Source organism: Cryptomeria japonica, chromosome 4 (assembly GCF_030272615.1).
Source record: "Cryptomeria japonica chromosome 4, Sugi_1.0, whole genome shotgun sequence".
In the NCBI taxonomy this organism is placed as follows: domain Eukaryota; kingdom Viridiplantae; phylum Streptophyta; class Pinopsida; order Cupressales; family Cupressaceae; genus Cryptomeria; species Cryptomeria japonica.
The window spans coordinates 546,718,154-546,737,399 of NC_081408.1; the positions used below are offsets into that span (position 1 = coordinate 546,718,154).

At 36.6% G+C, this 19,246-nt stretch overlaps 1 protein-coding gene across 2 annotated transcripts in view; it reads right to left on the minus strand.

The window, feature by feature from the left end:
* Positions 1–1,644: 1,644 nt before the first annotated feature.
* The window catches only part of LOC131034997 (dehydrodolichyl diphosphate synthase 2), a 106,608-nt gene continuing 89,006 nt past the window's right edge, over positions 1,645–19,246 (minus strand). For both annotated transcript variants that reach the window (XM_057966629.2, XM_057966628.2), the window contains one exon: positions 1,645–2,384. In XM_057966629.2, the coding sequence (XP_057822612.1) occupies positions 1,907–2,384 (478 nt within the window). In that variant the 3' untranslated portion in view covers positions 1,645–1,906. The remainder of the gene's footprint in view (positions 2,385–19,246) is intronic.

Genomic DNA, 19,246 nt, shown 5'->3' on the forward strand with positions numbered 1-19,246 from the left:
TTAGTTTATTATTATAAACTATGTAAATCCATTAATTTAATTTAACATTATTAAACTGTATAAATCAATTGATTAATTAATAATTAAATCAACCAATAATCACGACCCTCAAAACAACCCAACACAGGGTAACACAAAATACCACAAGACGACTCAACACAAGTTTCTAGACTAACAAGGATATCAACTTAAGCCTAGAGTGTAAATGAGATTTCATGTATCTCCGGTTAACTTGTCATTGGGATGAAGACATGCTTAGACCTGCAAAGCCAAGTGGAGTCTGTCTGGTAATTGCAAACCTGTCACCACCAATACATGTGCAACAACATATATCATGAAATAAACAGACAAGTGAGAGGGAATCGCAACATCATGTCGTGCTCACGAATGAGTTGTATGACATCATCCCTATCACAACTACAGTAGAAGACAGTCACAACAAACAAGCACTAAAATAGTCATCATCATATCTCATATAATCATGAAATAGGGTTAGTAAATAGTTATGAATCATGATACCATCGAATCATCTTAAAATAGACTAAGCTCTATCAATATAATCTTTTGATGTACAAAAGGGCAAGATGAATCAGAAAGAGACACATATATATTATAGCCATACCTGGCCCAACTAAAAAAAATATGTAACTTAAGGCTTAAAAATCTAAATGCCAACACAAAAAGTATTAGTTGAATAAAAATAGATATATGTCCCAGTTCCCCAAGCTATTTTATATTCCATGCAGACTCGGAGTCAAATCCGAGGCAATCACATGGTTGACTCTTAAAATAATTGCTGAAGATGAATTGTTGCCCTAGTTAATCACAGGTCAAATGAATTAGTGACGAGGCCACTGGATTGTGGTCAAGAGTTTGCACTAGATTTCTTCTCTAGCAATACAATTGAAAGTTATTCTGTCAAATAGACCTCTGAATAGCGAACTATTAATTGGCTAGAGTAATTTTCTAACAGTCCTAATCAAAGAAACTCGCATATTCTTCTGAATGTCAATATCACCTATATGTCACTTTGCCCAAATATGAATAAATGACTAATGTTGCATCAAAATGGGGGAAAGCATAGACGATATACTCTTAGCTGAGTAGCAACTGCCACATATTCTTCTTTAGCATTCTGAACGAAAGTTACCATGTCGAGCATACTTCTAAAATGCAACTATTAATTGGTCAGTTTCCTTTTCTAACAGTCCTACGGAAACAGACTCTCATATTCTTCTTACTATCAATATTGTTTGGGTGTCACTTCGCACAAATAAGAAATACAAATGGTTAATGGTACATAAAAGGGGGGAAAGCATTAAAGATATACTCTCTCAGTAAGTACCAATTTTAAAAGGAATACCTAAAAGAGCTACACACCTCTGGCTTCATTTCTTTCAAGGGTACCATGTGAACTTCCTTTGATTTCATAACTTTCTGCATGATTGAAAATAAAATACTCCATCTCAATCTTTAAAGATAGTCTATGGATTTCATTCATTTCTCGGATTCAAGGGACCGTGATAAAGACAATGGTATTAATATGAAGCAGCATTTGCATGTTTCACTCTACATGGATTCCTTGAAACAGGGGAATGTGCTTTGATGACAACTGCTTATCAAACCACAAGGAACAACAGGAAATGTATGGACAAATATTCCTTCCTCAAAAGCTAATAAAAATGTAAAATCATTACACAATAACAATATGTAGGAAATGTTTATGCAGAAAGTTGTAATTGACAAAGACGAAGAATAGTTTGAAACTTTGAATCTTTGTTAACACTTAACACCTTGTAGAATGCACAAAAAGGATTGAAGATTTCGTATGGCATTCAAATAATACTGCTCATTCCAAAAGCAAAGAATGAAATCTAATTATACAAACCTAAGATTGCATGATATATTAGAAATTTATAGTGCCATTTGTTTTGTTACAAACACGCTTCCCAAATCGTCTATGTCGACGCTGAAAAGAGCGTAAAGCTTCAGCGTATTGAGCTTCTCCAAATTCAGGCCAGAAAGAATCATCAAAATAGAGTTCAGTATATGCCAATTGCCATAGTAAGAAATTACTGAGCCTCTGCTCACCACTTGTACGGATTAGCAAATCAGGGCTCCCAAAATCTCCCACACAGCTTGTTTCCAATTCTTTCTCAAACAGCGATTCTGTAATATCAGTGGACTTGAGATTGCCATCCTCTACTTGTCTAGCAAGTCGCCGACAGGCTTGTACTATGTCATTTCGACCACTGTAACTTAGAGCAATAATAAGATTTAGACGAGAATTATTCTTTGTCATCTCTTCTACTTCTACAATTGATGTTTGCAAGGACTTTGTTAGAACAGCTAAGTCTCCAATCACACACAAACGAATATTTTCTCTGCAAAAAGGAATGTGTAGTCAGTGTATTGAATGTTTATGCACAAAGAACACAAGGCTGATCTAGATTCTAGACTGACCAGTTTGACATTGAACATCAGAAATTTTATAGAATTAATGAATAATACAATTTATGTACACTTGAAAATTGAACACCCATCCTTGGACCTATATTCAGCAGATAATACTAGATAAAGCACATTCTCACTTTCGGACAACCATGTTTACCTTTTCTATATCATGTAAAAACCACCAAAGTTGTAAACTTGTATGGATATGCATGGTACAGGCAAACAACACCATGCGGGAACCCACAAAACTTGGGGTGCAGGGGGTACATAGTTGTGAGGGAGAGGGGATATGCAAGCAGAGATGGTGCACACAGTACAGACTCTCAAATTTTGGGTACATCAAGCTAAAATTTGAAACATAAGATCATGAAACATCGTAAACATCAAATCAAATATAAAATACCATATATTATTAGTAATTTATGCATCAAAGACCTCATGAACCAAATTACAAACTTAACATAATTTGATAATAGGCATAAGTGTTTAAGAACGGTTTGTAATTACATGTAAATCAAAATTACAGATCATGTCAATGGGCCTTTGGTCTACTAGTGAAGTTGAATGGCTCCAAATGAGCCCACCAGGGATCAAGTCTTGCTGAGTTCAAGGCTCCGACATCACAAGGGATGAGGCCGGGATCGTGCTCCGAGCGAATTTGGCAGAATGGATACCCCTCAGTCCTTGGCTCTTAGCCAAAGAGGTTCAACCTATTGGCTCGTGCCCCCGTATCGGGTGGCAAAAAATACTTTGTGAAGGCCCTCGCTGGTCTGGCAGCTAACAGGCTTCATTCCCTTGCTGGGCTGTCGTGCTCGCAGGTCTGGACCTCCATCAAAAAAAAAAATTACAGATCATGTAATTGTAGCGATCATACGACATCATGCTTTAACAAAAAGTAGTATAAGATTCATGACTCGAGAAGTTAATCTCTTTGCTGGCTGATAACCTTTTTTGGCTGGAAGTCAAAATGCAATCAATCTGAGTTTGTTTACTGTTCGCTGAAAAAACATTGTATGCAGTGGGTGATATGTAGAGAAGAATGGCAATGGAGCATAATCGTTAAGTTGATGAATAGAATGATAATATATACAATATGAAGGCAGGTTTGTCATCTGACCCTTTTGCTTCATGGTTTATGTTTCAATTTTAGTTTTTTATGATTTCACATTTCTTTTAATATTAGATTTAACATCTTTTAATTTTTTCAGCTTTCTGATTGAAAAGAAATTTGCAGCAATAATATACATTTCCACACAACTCTTTTGAGAGAAAAATATGAAAAAGAAGTATTCAGAATCCAAATAGCAAACATACAACAAGATGACACCAAATCCTTTCAAGGGAAAAACCCAGCCTCCAAAAGAACTCACACAACTCAATGTATTATCTCAAGCACAAGATTACAATACACTTGCAAAGTCCCCATGCAAGGTTCTTTAAGTATCAAGCACCCTAGTTTAATTCCTCCATGTGAACAAGCAAATGAAAACAATGTAGCCACACATTCCAATCCATGCTTCTTCTATTCAAATATGCATCCTACAAGAGATGCTCAATCTAACCTTAGCCAACAAGTCAAAGGTTACACAAGCTAACCTCAACAATTACTTGTGTGCTTGCTTTCATAGAAACAAACTTACACAAAACCATCAAGTGGTGTTACATAAACCATGAGCTTACAAAACATCATCTTTTTGGTACTGAGTTTTCCCCTAAGCTTTGGCAATATTAAATATTTTCCCAATATGACAAATATTAAATATTTATCTCAATGTTACATATAACATACAAGTGACCCAAAAAAATTCTTAACCTATTGTGATGTCCACATCTTTAAGATACACAACAATTAAATATTTATTTTTACATTATTAGCATTATTATTATAAATTATGAAAGGTGTACAACACACCTTTCCCAACATTAATAAGGGTAAAGTACGTACTGCATTTGGATGCATCCCGTATGTCTAGGATGTGGAAATGGGTTCATTTCACACGCACACCCATCTCAGGTGCAAGTCAATTTTGGCACAGTACACCCCCCTAGACAAACTGATAAAATCGTTTATTATGTATGGTGGACAATTTATCCTTTGGGAACTTGGGAGTGAAAAGAAAAGCACAGAAAATATACCCTGGAATCCTGTGAGAACATGCATGAGGGGGAATTTATAAACTTGGAGCAGTCTCAACGACTACATAAAAATATAATTTTAAGTTTTAACGCTTTAAGTAAGAAATGCTTTTTTCATAAGAATGTAAATAACTTCCACAGCTTCAGATACAATTCAGATTCAACTAAACCAGCTAAACAATTTTAAGAACAGAAGCCAGAGATTGGTTTAGAATATAAAGGCACATAATTCTCTAAAACAGAGACAATAACCAACCATTAGCAAGTTACTGATCTTAAAATTAATATGCAATTTGGGAACAACTAACAGATTGCATTACATGAATGGCACATCATAGCCTCATGCTTATAGAACAAAGAGAAGACTTCCACCGAATGAAAAGATAGAACATACTTTCTGTATAGATATACAATGTGTAAAAGTAAAGTATTATAAAATGATAGACAACATGAGGTAGGTAACAAGTCAAACGATCTAGATTTCAGTGTTAAAACCTAGTAGAGTTCAATGAGAATCATGAGTGGCAGAGAAATGGTAAGAATATAGAATTGTACCGTTTCTTAAAAAAAAGCAATCTAATAGTAGTTCCAAAATCAACCACTTTATTGAATTATTCATATGGATTTTGAGAATTTACAACAGGTCACAAAAATGGCAAAAAAATACTCCATCCTAGATAAATAATCAGAATTTTGGAATATGTAATGTCCCCTTTCAGGATTACCTTATATTTTGCCTTAAAGTCACAAATCCAAATGAGACATAGAATGTAATATGGTTAGAGATATAATTCTCACCCAAGAATAAGATGAGATAAGTCTGTCTTGGAAACCTGCAACTAAGTCAGATAATAATATAGATTTAATCCATGTAATACATCCATTTCTAGGGTTAAGAAAAGATATAACACAAATCTAAATGATTATGTGGGTTTCAACCATAATGAGGGTTGAGACGGGAGGGACATGATAAGGTGCCTTAATTATCCCCTACCCTAGGCCCAAGAGCGGAAACTTTGTTCCCCTTGGCCTCATGTGGTCATTAACCATGCACATGATGTGGTGTACGTAGTGGAGCTTATACGTCGTTCCCCTCTACCATGCCATCTTTCTCTCCTCTTATGATTGAGAATCCCATCTAGTTCACCTCAACAATTGACTAATATAGGATTCGTAGGGGAGACTGCAATAGGGTGCCCTTAACTTGACCCTAGGCCCAAGAGCAGAATCTCTGTCCCCCTTGGCCTCATGTGGTCCTTAACCATTCTCATGAGGTCAAGTACCTAGCGAGGCTTGTACATCATCCCCCCTCCTTGCACTCCCTTTCCTACCCTAGCATGATTAATTGTTGCAAAATTGGAAATCATATTATTACTATTGTTCAATATTCATGGTGCTAAATACATAGATGTGGGTATTGTATTAGTGCATAGAATTTCATGCAGCGAATTGGAGTTAGCGATATCTTTTACCAATTGTGGAACAAGATAGATCTTGCATATTTCGATCTGCTCTCTTGTTCTTAGTTGTTCTTCCCTATGCTCTAAGTCGAATGATCTTTTCAATATACTTTATTGGTAAAAGAGACTACTTTTCATAGGGATTGAGGCACCACCTTTCATAAGAATTTAGTCACCACTTTTCATTGCTGCCTATGAAAATAATATATTATTGTCCAAACTGACCTCACTTGGATCTCTTCCTCAAACTAACCTTCTTCCCTTTATATCTCCCAATATGAGGGAGAGGTCATACCTCTTCATCATGTATGCCTTTTGGCAAGAGACACAACCTTTCACAATTAGCACCCTTTTGAAAGAGTGCAGCCACTTCCTTATCTATTTCCCATTCCTTTTCTTCTTCCATTACTATTTCCTCAATTTAAATGCTCCCTTCCTTCTTCCCATCTCTCTCCTCTCCCTCTCAAATGAGGTTCCCTTCTCCCTTTTATATCTCATATTTGAGGGAGTCACAACTTTTCATTTCATGTCTTTTGACCATTCATTAACTTAATTAAATTTTAATTATATTCTTTTATCTGTTAATTTAAATTTTATTTTTGTTCTGATTGGAGAGTCTTTAAATATGTAATTAATAGATTATGGAGAGGCGGATTCTGATCCACCTTATGCTTTGTCATATGAGTGAGACTCGATCAGAAGGAAGCATTTTTGTTCCAACTTTGTAATGGAGAGATGGCAGTGGGTTTTCCTTTGGAAGCATAATCTTTATGTACAGATGTAGACCCTTTGAACTCTTTGAATGTGTTAAGAAAATAAAGGAAATTTTTGAATCTTTGCATTCCACTAAGTTTCCTTTTGATTGTCATATACTTTGTGATCTGCAATCATTCTTCATATTTTTCGTCTGTCATATTAGATTGTGAGTGTGATTATTATGAGAACTTTGAGTCTGGAAGTAATCATGTCATCTAAAAGGGAACTTTGATCATTTTCCCTGATTATCTATTGTGAGCACTGAGTGAGTGAACTTTGTGTTATTTATCTCAATTTCCTTTTCTTTCTAAATTCATAATTACATTCATATCATGGTGATGAATGAGTGTTAGTTTTCCTTTCCTGCTTTCTGGTTAAAAGCTTACCCAGAAAATTAGAATTAGATCATATGAGAGAGTTGTACCTCTAAAATTCAGAGGAAGATTGATGATTTCATTAGTAATCTCTCCAACAGTTAGCTTCTTATTTGTCTTTCATGTTGGCCATATTGAGTTTTTCTTATAATTACTTTGGGAAGACAAATTTGTTAACTAACAAGCTCATAGGAATCTTACATACACATGAGATTCTAGGGCGTATACACTTTTCAATACTTAATTGGCTATTTGCGAAGGTGGAAATCACCAAAACAAGGTGTTTGACTAAGGCAAAACCCTATATAGCCACAAACACACCATTTTCCAGCTTGCAAGCACAAGTACAAGTTTCTGTCAGAGGGCAATTTCTGGGAGATCTCAGCAATCTGTCATAGACCCATTTCTAGAATTTGGCCCCAGATCTCGAGGACCGAAGCGCCCATCACCCTGGTCCTCCCTAATCAGGTGTAGATTTTGGCAGTCAGGCTTCAGATCACTTCAATTTGCAGATTTCCAGTTTTTGGCCCAATACAGCCTTAGGGACTAGAACGCCCAATGCACTGGTCCTATCGATTCAGGCTCAAATTTCAATATCATGTGCACATCAGAATTCCTCTCTTAGATTTATACTCTATGTCTTTGTTTCATTTTTGTATCCGAATGTTATTCTAGTTGATCTCATTACTTCTACTAGCTTAGTTAGTTTGCATCTTACATTGAGCACATTCCCTTTCATATCAACAAAGGAATAGAAACATTAAAAGTATTCTTTGACTCTCTTTCACAAGAGTTAGACAAAGTGAATCAATTCCTTAGGCTCTTTCGTATTCCCATATATGAATCGGAGTGGGATTAGGTCTTTGCCTACCCGATCCCATTTTCATCCATCACAATTAGCACCAAAAAAAAATAGATTAGGATTCATATTGCTAAAGGAGCCCTATTGATTGTTCCTCATATAGATTGAGGACTTGGCGAGGATTGAGGACTTGGCGAATCCTAGGGCTCGCCAAGTCCTGGCGAGTGACTCGCGCGAGTCTTTAAATGGCATTGAGTTAGTTAGCTCTAAAGGCTTAGGAAATGAACAATTTGTGATGATCATTCCATTTGATCCTCATCATCATGCACCTTTAAGGTCAGAAATTAAGTGTTGAGTCTAAGAAGTGGAGAACTGTCAAACAAAAGTGGAATGCTTGATGAGAGGGTAGTCGAGGCATTAGAAATGATGAAGAAGCCTTGTAGAGATGAGGTGAATGGAGAGCCCTTTAGAGTGGATGAAGTGAGTGCTGCAATAAAAATTGAACAAGTGCGGTTACTGATAGTGACCCCCTAAATCCCCACCTTACTGTCAGTGACCCTTGGAAACTCCGACCAGCCTCTACAAGCACTTCCACTTGGTGCCTAAATCCCCGAACAGCTCACAAGTACTTCCAATTGCTTGTCATTAGTCTAATCAGACTGAAAAGGTCCTTAATTTGGTGACGTTGGATGTTGATTGAGGTGAGTGCTTAATGTTTTGAAGTTATTATTGTCTTATACTTGGTGAAGTTGCTTTGAGTGACTGGAAAACACATTGAAATGTTGAGTGAGCAAGTTATACTCATGTTGGCTGATGACTTCAAGTTGGATCTCAAAACTCCGACCTGCATGGACTGACTTCCACTTCATGGCAAAAGGTCCAATTTGCTAAAGAACATTTCCACTTAGTCTTGAAAACCCAAACCACTTTGTGGTCACTGTCAATGCATGGTCAAAACTCCGACCTACTCCAAGTTACTTCCAGTTCATGACCAAATCCACAACTACTATCAGTGGACCCCAAAATCCATGACCATGCCTGTTGTGACCTAATCACACATCACCCCATTCCAAATGGGGACCCCCTACTTTTTAGGCCCTATCGATCTTTTGGTCTTGGTCTTCGAGGTTTGTTCGCAGTAGTCTCTTCGATCTCTCGGTTTTGCAAGTGTTTGGGGGTCAATTTGATCAAGTTTGCAGCTCGTTTGAGCAAATTTGGCTAAGTCTAGAGCTCGTTTTGTCATTTTTAGGGTTTTGTCCTTCAAACCTAGATTTTAGGGTTTTCAAAAAACTGAACATTGCATTGGAATTAGGACCCTTTAAAGAACCTACACGTGAAATTTGAGCAAATTCTAAGCAACTTTCTATTTTTAGAAAGTTCCTATTTTATAGGGATTTCACTGCCTCCTGGATTTGGTCTAATTTTGCCGAAAATCAAACTTACTATTTTTAGTAAGTTTCTATTTATAGTAAGTGTCTCTACATCTTGTTTTGCTCTTAACTCTGACATTATGAAGCACTTTCTATTTTTGTAAAGTCTATTTGTGGTAGGTTCCTTGCATAGAGGCATTGAAGACTGAACATTCCTGAAGATTCGTCTAAATCCGGAAAGTCAAAAGTAGGCAAAGTTGATAAAAAATGGTTGTGTGAGCATCCATTCTTGAAGTAGAAAACATGGAAAATATTCCAAGTTGGGCGAAAATCACTTCAATTCTTAAAAATGACATCCTGATCCAGAAATGATCAAAATTGGCAAAGTCTGAGTGAGAAAAATGTCAAATTCCCTAACCAGATGAAAATGGTGCCCAAGAAGCAGAAAGGGCACCAAATGGAGGTAGCTCTAGAAAACTTCAAAATCATGGGATTCACTGACCAAGTGAAATTTGCGCCTGTTGTGACCTTTTCACACATCACCCCATTGCAAATGGGGAACCCCTGTTTTTTTTAGGGTTTTGCCTTGGCGTCGCAACTGCTAAGTCCAGTCTTTTTGCAATGAGTTAGAGTTTTTGAGAAGTCATTCAAGTCAAATAGGGAATTCATGCTCGGAACAGTGTCTGGACGTCGTCAAAGTGCTCAAAAGGCCCGAAGGACAAAAATCGCAATTGCTTAGGGTCAATTTTGATACCTTCCTATTTTTTAGGAGTTCTACTTTTTTGCTTTTTGCTTTTTTTATTTTTGGCATTTTGGGACCAATCCGGGAAGCAGCATTTTTTGGCTTGCTTTTTTGCGTTTTTTGCTTTTTGCTTTTTTTGCTTTTTTGAAAGTAGACCTAGGGTTGGGTCCCTCAAGTCATGGCATCAGCACCCATGTCTTCAGAATCGAAAAATTATGTCTCTAGGTGTAAAAAGCAAGAAAAAAGCTTCGAGCTAGGGCTTGTTCCAGAAGTTCCAAGTATGGTCATGGTTGAGCAAAAGAATTTATCTGTGTTGTGGCTCTGAAGAGATTGTCCAAGGGCGAGTTCAACAACAAGCATGGCTTAAGGCGTCCAACGACTATCATCTTCAAATTCGCCCAAGACAAGGGAGTATGTGGAGATGGCAAATTGAAGGCAAAGTCCGCCATGGTATAAGAGCAGCCAAGTCCGCCCAAGGTTGAATGGCCAAACACTTAGCAACTCCACCCAAGAAAAAGAAGACAATGTCCAGCATAAGATGAAGTCCGCCCAAGAGGTTTTTTTTGACATGGCAAAAGGTATGTCCAATAAGACTTGAAGTCCGCCCTGATGTAAGGTTCACAAACTTCGCCCCAGACATAAAGGCATGGCCAATAGAGGGGTAAAGTCTGCCCAAGGTTAGAAAGATGCTATGGCAAAACAAATTGGAAGTCCACCTAGACATGAGAAGAAGAAAGCAAGGCATGGAGAGCTTGTCCAATGAAAAGGTTAAGCCCGCTAAGCATATGAAAAAGAAATGTCCATCCTATCCTCAAGTCCGCCATGGAAAAGCAAGTAAAATGGAAATGTCTTTGGCCACACAAAGTCCGCCATGAGCAAATTGTCTATGGCAAGGCAAAATCCGCCCAAGGGGAAGTTGGATATGTCCAAGAGATGGCAAAGTCCGCCATGCCATATGATTGCAAAATGTCTTGTCAAAGATAAAATCCGCCTAGCAAGGAAAGGGAATATCCAAAGCCACATGAACTCCGCCCCTTCCATATCATAGACATGGCTGGCCAAAGATGAAGTCCGCCACAAAATGACACAAGAGGTGCAAACTCCGCCCAAGGATGGCATGAGGATTACAAAGTCCACCCAGCTAGCAATGGCATGAGGAAGATGTCCAACAAGGTGCCAAGTCCGCCCAACCTTGGCCTAGAAACTACAAACTCCGCCCAAGCAAAGGAAAACATGGCATGCAAGTCTTCAAGTCCGCCCATGTGAAAAGTGGCATGACATTGCCAAAGTCCACCTAGACACATAAAAATGTGCAAGCAAGCTAAGGTGAAGTCCGCCTAGGACAAGGCAATTTGGCCTAACATATGAATCAAAGTCCGCCTTAAGGAGAAGTTAAATAACATGACAAAGTTGTCAAATCCACCAAAGAACATGTGAAAATGGCACAATACATGCGTAAATCCACTATTGGCGAAGGGTCAATCAAGTTTGAGGTTGGAAAAATCAAAATTTGCCCAACACAGAATTATTTTTCAAAATTTGCCCAACAATTAGAATTATTTTTCAAAATTTGCCCAACACTTAGAAACATTTTGAACACATGAATTTTGAAGAAATTCCTTAGAATACATGACCAAGATGAGGACAAGTTGGCTAAGTGTGAATTGGCTGGCCAAAGCTAAAGTCCTACCCAAGGAAGGAAAGGAATTACCAAAGTCCGACCCAAGTGTTGGAATTTGCCAAGAGGAAACAAAAAAATGCTTTAGTGTGGAGTTTTCCACAACAAAGAGTCAAATTTTGACTAAGTGTTGGAAAGAAAACAGGAAGAATGAAGAAGAATAAAGAGGAAAAGTAAAGAGGAAATGGATAAAATCCTTGTCCAAGGGATGGAGTCTGTCCTACTTAACACAAGCCAAATTCAAAATTGAAGGTAGGTCCACAAGCAAAGTTCGTCTAGCATAGAGATGGCCAAAATCTTGGCTAAAGTTGAAAGGTCCGCATGAAGGTGTTAAAAAATGAAATTAAATAGCCAAAGTTTGGCTAAGTATGGCAAATACTTCACAAAGAAAGTTCCAATTTCCTCCATTGTGGCAAAGGCACAGGGGAGTTCTTCTCCAAATTCAAGGCACTTGAAGGAATTTCAAAGCAGTTAGGGCAACTTCTTGAAGGATTTCATCTCTTGAAGAATTGAAGACAAGCTCCCAATCAAGAATTAGATGATGACAAGAAGAGTATTCCAAACAAATTTCCAAACTTAGGCAATTTCTCGACACAAATTGGAGAATTCAAAGGAATACCATCAGTCCAATTCAAGCAAGAGGAATTTCAAAGCAATCAGGAAAGAAAATCTTAATAACTTCAAGTCCAAACATTCGCTCCAAGGGGAGATTTCTAGACCTCAAAGATTCAAATACAAGTGAGGAAAGATCAAAATCTCGAAAGAAATTTGAGATCACAGCTACGAAGAAGCAAGCGCAAAGGACAGAGTTGTCAGCAAGGAAAGATATTCTAAGGCAAGTACGTGGAAGAAGAACGAAATGACCAAGGAGGACATCCAACATGCTAAGGTGGCACCTCGTCATCTTCCAACCAATCAGATTGTTCCAAATCAACATGTCCAGGTTCAATGAACCTAACTTATCCACAAAGGCTTCTAGAAGGCACATTCCACAATGCAAAACCTGTCTATTTTATTATTGGTTTATATTTAGTAGGACAAGTGTCCCCAAATGTAATTTTCTCATTGGTCAAGAGGTAGTTAGTTGTAACAAACCCTAATTAAGGGTTTATTTTGTAATCTCAACCGTTGATTTGAAATCAATCTTGGCCATTGAATTGTAATTGGGGAACCTATAAATTGAGCTCGCCCCTCATTTGTAAATCATGGGAGCATGTTGCAAAACATGTTGAGATAAGCAAATTCTTGTTTATGTCTGCCAAAGTAATAAGTAATGCATTGTTCAAATTGATGGTGATTACGTCTCTTATTTTGGAGTTTGCATGGTTTTTATCCCTCATCATAGTTAAGATTTTATTTCATGTACGTTAGACGAATGCAAGATCTAATAAGTATTGATTTATGGTGAATATTTCGCTCATACTTTTGATGAACAGATGATTTTTGTTCATTGTGTAAAGTTAGTCTGAGCCTACTTTGTGGATACTTAATTTCTGTCTGGATGAATATTGTTCGATTTGATGGTAGTTATTCATGACGTGAAAATCATAAGCACATCCCTTGAAGATTGCACCCACTTTGTGTAGTTTTCCTAGCGTGGTGAAACAAAGTGTTGTTATTGGGTTCACCTAGTCAATACCGCCTCTTGAATTCTTAGGAATAGATTAGAACCTCTTAACCCTTATCTCCTTTTCAATTTTCTCAAAGTCCATGATTCAAAACCCAAACGATGGATCTTCATTGTGAATTGAACAAACCAAGCTTAAGTCCCCCTTGTATTTCAGCATACATAATCAAAGTAGCTATCCAACACAAAGTCGCCCGTTCACACATATAAAACTTGGAGTCGCCACGTGGTCTTTCTCGCAATCTTGGCACACGTAGTGATTTTATTCAAGAAAGGGTAGAGTATCCTTGGATATTTTATTCTAATGTTCGGTAAATGATAAAACGTGAGCCAATAGCGCCCAAGTCAGAGGTTGGGCGCCAAATCAAGCATGCCATGGAAAAGTTCAAAGTTGCAAAATTCCTCATCCAAGGTGTTTTGGAGCCCAGGATGGAGGAAGGGCACTAAAATCCTAGTGCCATGGAAAAGATAAAAAACTTGGAATTCCTCATGTTGATGTGTTTTTCATGCACATGCGAACACAAAATAAAATACTTAAAAGTATCTTATCCTCTCTTGAACAAAGTTACTCAAATGTTGAAGATTAGCTTAAGGATCACTTGAGATAACTCCAAGGTTCTGGTCTTGACGTGTGGATAAGCACAAGTGGTCGTTGTGATTGTTGTTTCATCAAGGGGCCTTATGTATGAGAAGACTTCATGAAGTGCTTTATGGATGGTATGCAATGAAGTTCTTTCCTATTACTACTAGACGTTTATCGAAAAAACTGCAAAAGATGAGGGTTGAGAGATACTCAGCTATCCCAGGAATGGATGGATGAAGAACGATTTAAGTGAAACTCTACTAGTCTTAGTATTGCCATACAAGAACAACTCCACCAAAACTAGTGCAATCTTCTAAGGACATTTGAAGATTTTCAAATCATTACTAAGCATAGACACCATCACTTGAATGCATATCCATGATTTAGCAACAATTGAACTCAAGCACTTTCAATAATTCCAGTCGACCATGCAAGTCACGCTTACAATCAGCAAGAGGCTAGTGGTATGGATTATGAGCTTCACAATAAATTAAGTACAACATTCCATTATTCAATCTAAATACTTAAATCAATATCAAAGATTGACTTGAGAGGATGAAAAACCATGCAATAAGCTTCAAGGATTGAATAGAAACCCCATAACTTCAATGTTTTATTAATCCAATACAAAAAAAAAACAATCTTTCAAGTCCTCTTATTTCTCTGGAACTCTAATATTTATCTCTTATAGCTAATGTCTAATGTCTAATATCTAATTCTTTTACAAAATGAAATGAGTGGAGTTTATATATCACTCCCAAATACAATGAAGGGCCAAGATCAAATGAAGACCAAGAGCTAAGATTTTGCCACCTAAACCCTAACTAGGGTTTGATACAAACAAAACCATATCTAGATAAACATTATCATGAAATCAACCAATGAGAAAATAATATGAGCTAGCATAGGAATCAAGGAAGGATCCTCCAATGAGAAAACGAGTTGCCAAGTAGGATCATAACAAACTGTCTTCTTGAATCTTATTTCCTTTCTCCCTTTCCCTTTTGGCATATTCAATGAATCTGATCATCATGCCCTTTATCTCAGTCATCAGAACTTCTGGTAAAGTCTTCAACTGTTCTTCCATGTACATGAATTCCTTAAAGGCCTTGACGATAGCATTCTCCCATTCAGGTTCAAGTTGTAGTACCCCTTCCCTGATCAGACTCTTTTTAACCCAGTTTGACCTTGGTTGACTTTTAGTGGCTTACTTGGATGGTTGATATACCATGTTATGATGTTATATTCAGGTATTATGCTTGATGTGTGTAACGGTGAATGTTGATTACGCATTAATTCTTATGTATGATTAGTTGTTAATTTGATGTGTTACTGACCTCAGGCTAACACTTTTATTGAATATATATATATACATATGCATGCGTGGCTCGGTGATGCAGAAATTGCAGGTACTAGTACCGTGTAGGTACGGGATACCGACTCCACCTGGCCTTCATATCGTCCCTAACCTTGGCTCAATGGTGAGCATCGTTAATCTCCGGTCTTCTTTGCCAATTTCGGTATGCGGGTCATGTATTTACGATGTTTGGTTGAATTTGTGTGTGTTTTGCTTTGTGATTTGTTAAATCCTTCTAGTATTTTAATTGTGAAATTTTTTATTTTACCTTAAGGTAATTATGGATTAAAGTGTATTGTCAGGAATAAATTAAATTAGGGCTAAACTAAAAGGACCCCCTTTGGTATTAAAACAAATAAACCATTTTCACCAAGTTAGCAAATTAAATTAATAGTCAATTTTTATTCTTGAAAACCTTATGGTGATAAAATTTTGTGTTATATGTTTTTGTTTTAAAAAAAAAGTAATTAAAAGTTGTGAAAATAAAAAATCTCATGTTGACTTTTGTGTATGAGAAAATTAGAATTACTTTAAAGTTAAAAATATTCATTTAAAAAAAAAAGTATTTTTGGAATTTTGCATTTTAGAAAAGTGAAAAATGAGAGAGAAGAAATTTGCCCTAAAATAAGAAAAGAGGATATTTTTGAAAGGAGGAAAGATACTTTAGAGAGGAAGATCTTTTATGGAGGAAGATATTTTTATGGAGAGAATTTTCCAGATTTGAGAGGCTTTTGTAGTTTTTGGAAAAATGGGGATTTTGGGTAAAGAATTTCTTGCAGTTGAAGAAGGGGTTTGCTCTTCATTAATCTTCATCCAGGAAAGCATATGAGATTGGAATTTTGCAAACCCTTGTTGCTCTTCCTTTGAAATTTGTGATTTGGTGTGTGGATTGTTAGTATTCTTCCATTAAAATTGGTGGTTTTTTGTGTTCTTTTTCAATTTGGGTTTGCTGTTGTAAATTTTGGCAAAAATATAAGGGTGAAATGCTGGCCAAATTTCATCAAATTGGGGGTTTCTCATTCTCTGTTTGTCTCAGAAAATTTTCTGAGTTTACATTAAATTGGGGGGTTTAATGTTTAAAAAAATATATATAATTTCTGTTAAAAAAAATCTTACCCAGAAAATTTTCTGAGTTTGCTATTTATTGGGAAAGTTTGTTTTTATAAAAAAAATTATATTGACTGTTAAAAAAAAAAAATATAACTCGGAAAATTTCTGAGTTTTGATTTTTCTGAGAAGGTTTATTTTTAAAATAAAATTTTAAAAAAAAATAATAATAAATAAAAATATATTTGGGGGCGGTGGGGGAGCCGAAGCTCAACCCCACACCGCCCCCCTTCCCTTTCATGGGAGCTGCAGCACCCATATAAATGGGCTGCAACCCACCACGTGGTGAGGGTGCAGCAGCTGCAGGCCCATATAAATGGGCTGCAACCCACCACGTGGTGAGGGTGCAGCACCATGTGGGGTGGGGTTTTTTTTTTTTTGAAGTTTTAATTTTATTTTTATTTTTTTAAGTTCTAAATTTTTTTTAATATTATTAATTAATTAGAATTAAATATATATATATATATAATATTTTTTTAATTTTTTTTTTTTTTATATGGAGAAAAATATATGTTTTGGAAAATAGGAAAGAAATTAAAAGAGTTATTTTATTTTAAAAAATAAGCATTCTATTTTGGAAAAAGAAAGTAAATATTAGATTAATAAATAAATAATTTAATATATATATTTTTCTAATGTAAATATGTATATATATAATGTTTATATATAGAGAGATATAAATGTATTTGTGGCTTTTAATGTATTGTGAAATGGTGATATTTAGCAAACATGTTTAGATCTAATCAAATTGAGTTATTTGGGAAAAAGTTTCGCTGTTAAATTTAAATAATGATTTTATTTCCATTACATGAGTATGAATGTTGTTATTGGTTAAGTTAGAAAACTTATTGCGAGGGAAAAATTATCGTGAGTATAATGAGTATGTTTTTGTAATGTCCCCTTCTCCTTAGCACGTGCACTTGTGTCGAGGTTGGCCTATATTTGACCCTCGTAGGCCAAAGAGTTGTTTAGGGGGTTGACATGGCGGTGATTGGTGACTTCACATCTCTTTATTATTTGATATTTTGATGTTATAAGGAGATAACACGTATCAGGAGATGTGTGAATTTTACTTAATTAATAAATTAAAGGTACATTAAAATTACATGTTTAATTAAATAATATAAAGTGTACCTACCCTTATCTTCTAGAAGGTGATTGTGACGTGTTATGTAATGAATAAATAGAAGAGGGGAAACACATGTTGGGCATCAGTTGTTTATGTTATCTCTTGTTGAGTTGTGGGGACACAGGTTGTCCGCAGAAGATCTTGGGGAACGATACCTCCCTATTGGTCAGCATAACTGAGGGGGTGAAAGACCCTCCGAAGGGTTGTGAGGAGAGTGGGAAGCATTCAGCTTTCCATACTGAGCATAAGGAGTTTTTGATGTTAGATTATAGTAGTGCTTCAGACTTGCAGATCTGAGGATTCACTTTGTGTGATGGTGTAGGCTTCCCTTGGGCCTAACTAGACATCGATCTCCATTTGGCATCTAGGCGATATCTATCATCACTGTTTGGAGGCAAATTGAAGGTATAAGGTACTGTCATCAACACAGCTGCAAAACTTGGACCCACGATTTTGTTCATACCACCTCCTACATGCATCGATTTGACTTGTAATGCCTCCTAAATTCATAGGGGAGTGAGGCGATATGATTGAGACTATTTGTGAGTTATTTTGGTGTTCATTTCAATTTATTTGGGAATCAGATATGAGGCAGGTCGTGGGCCTTAAGATCCTCGATTTTAGCTATTGGTTGACTGTAATAGCTTGGAGACTCCTTTGGAAGTAAGGCGCTACATTTGGGAGGAAGGTGTTGGCTTGATGATGATTGTAATATATTCATCATATGTTGTCATTGATGAAACACATACACACACTTGTTTATATTGTCTACCAGTATAACTTCAAGTTGTTTATACTACAACCGGTATGCTAGAGGTTATACTAAGAGGTTTATCTCTAACCGGTACTTTGTGTCGACCGGTATATGCATACAAGACAACCAGTGAATACACATTAGTCGGCATCAAGATGAAGATCAAGAGGAGATTATAGTCAGGAGATTCAAGGACAACGGTTCATATATTTAACCCCAACCGGTATTTGTTGATTTTGTGATGAGTTACAACCACCGACTGCTTGGCGGTATTTTTGTGATTAGTTATGATCACCTGTCCAGATACACTGCACTTAGGAAATTGTGTTATGATTTCTTAAGGCCGACATGAAATCATACTGTCTATATATTGACATCACAATGAATTATTTGATATAAGTGAAAGTGTTATGTTGTGTGCGAAAGTAAAAAGAGTTAAGTTGCAAAGTATGCAGAAGAGCAGTGTTGAATATGTTTAGAAGGATCTGATCAAGCAAGTATTGTGCTACTCAGACAGATCAAAACAATCCTGTTGTTTTCTAACAATTACAGCAGAATCAAATCCCCTAACTGGGTAAGCTCTAACAAGCTTCAATGTATAAATCCTCTAACAGGGTGATCCATTAGTTTGGATTCAGAAATCCTCCATCGAGGTTACTCCTAACAAGGTACTACCTTTAACAGGGTATAAGCTTCTAATCAAGCTTTGGGATCTCTAACAAGATTCGCTCCTAGCAGAGCACTTTGTAGACCTTAACCGGTCAGTTATCTATTACTGCAGATAGTTAACTTGTGAGTTCCATCTCACCGTGGTTTTTACCTATTTGGGTTTTCCACGTACAAACACTTGTGTTATGGTGGATGTTTTACTTTTTGTGGATGTTGTTATATCATTTTGGATCGCATGCATTGTGTTT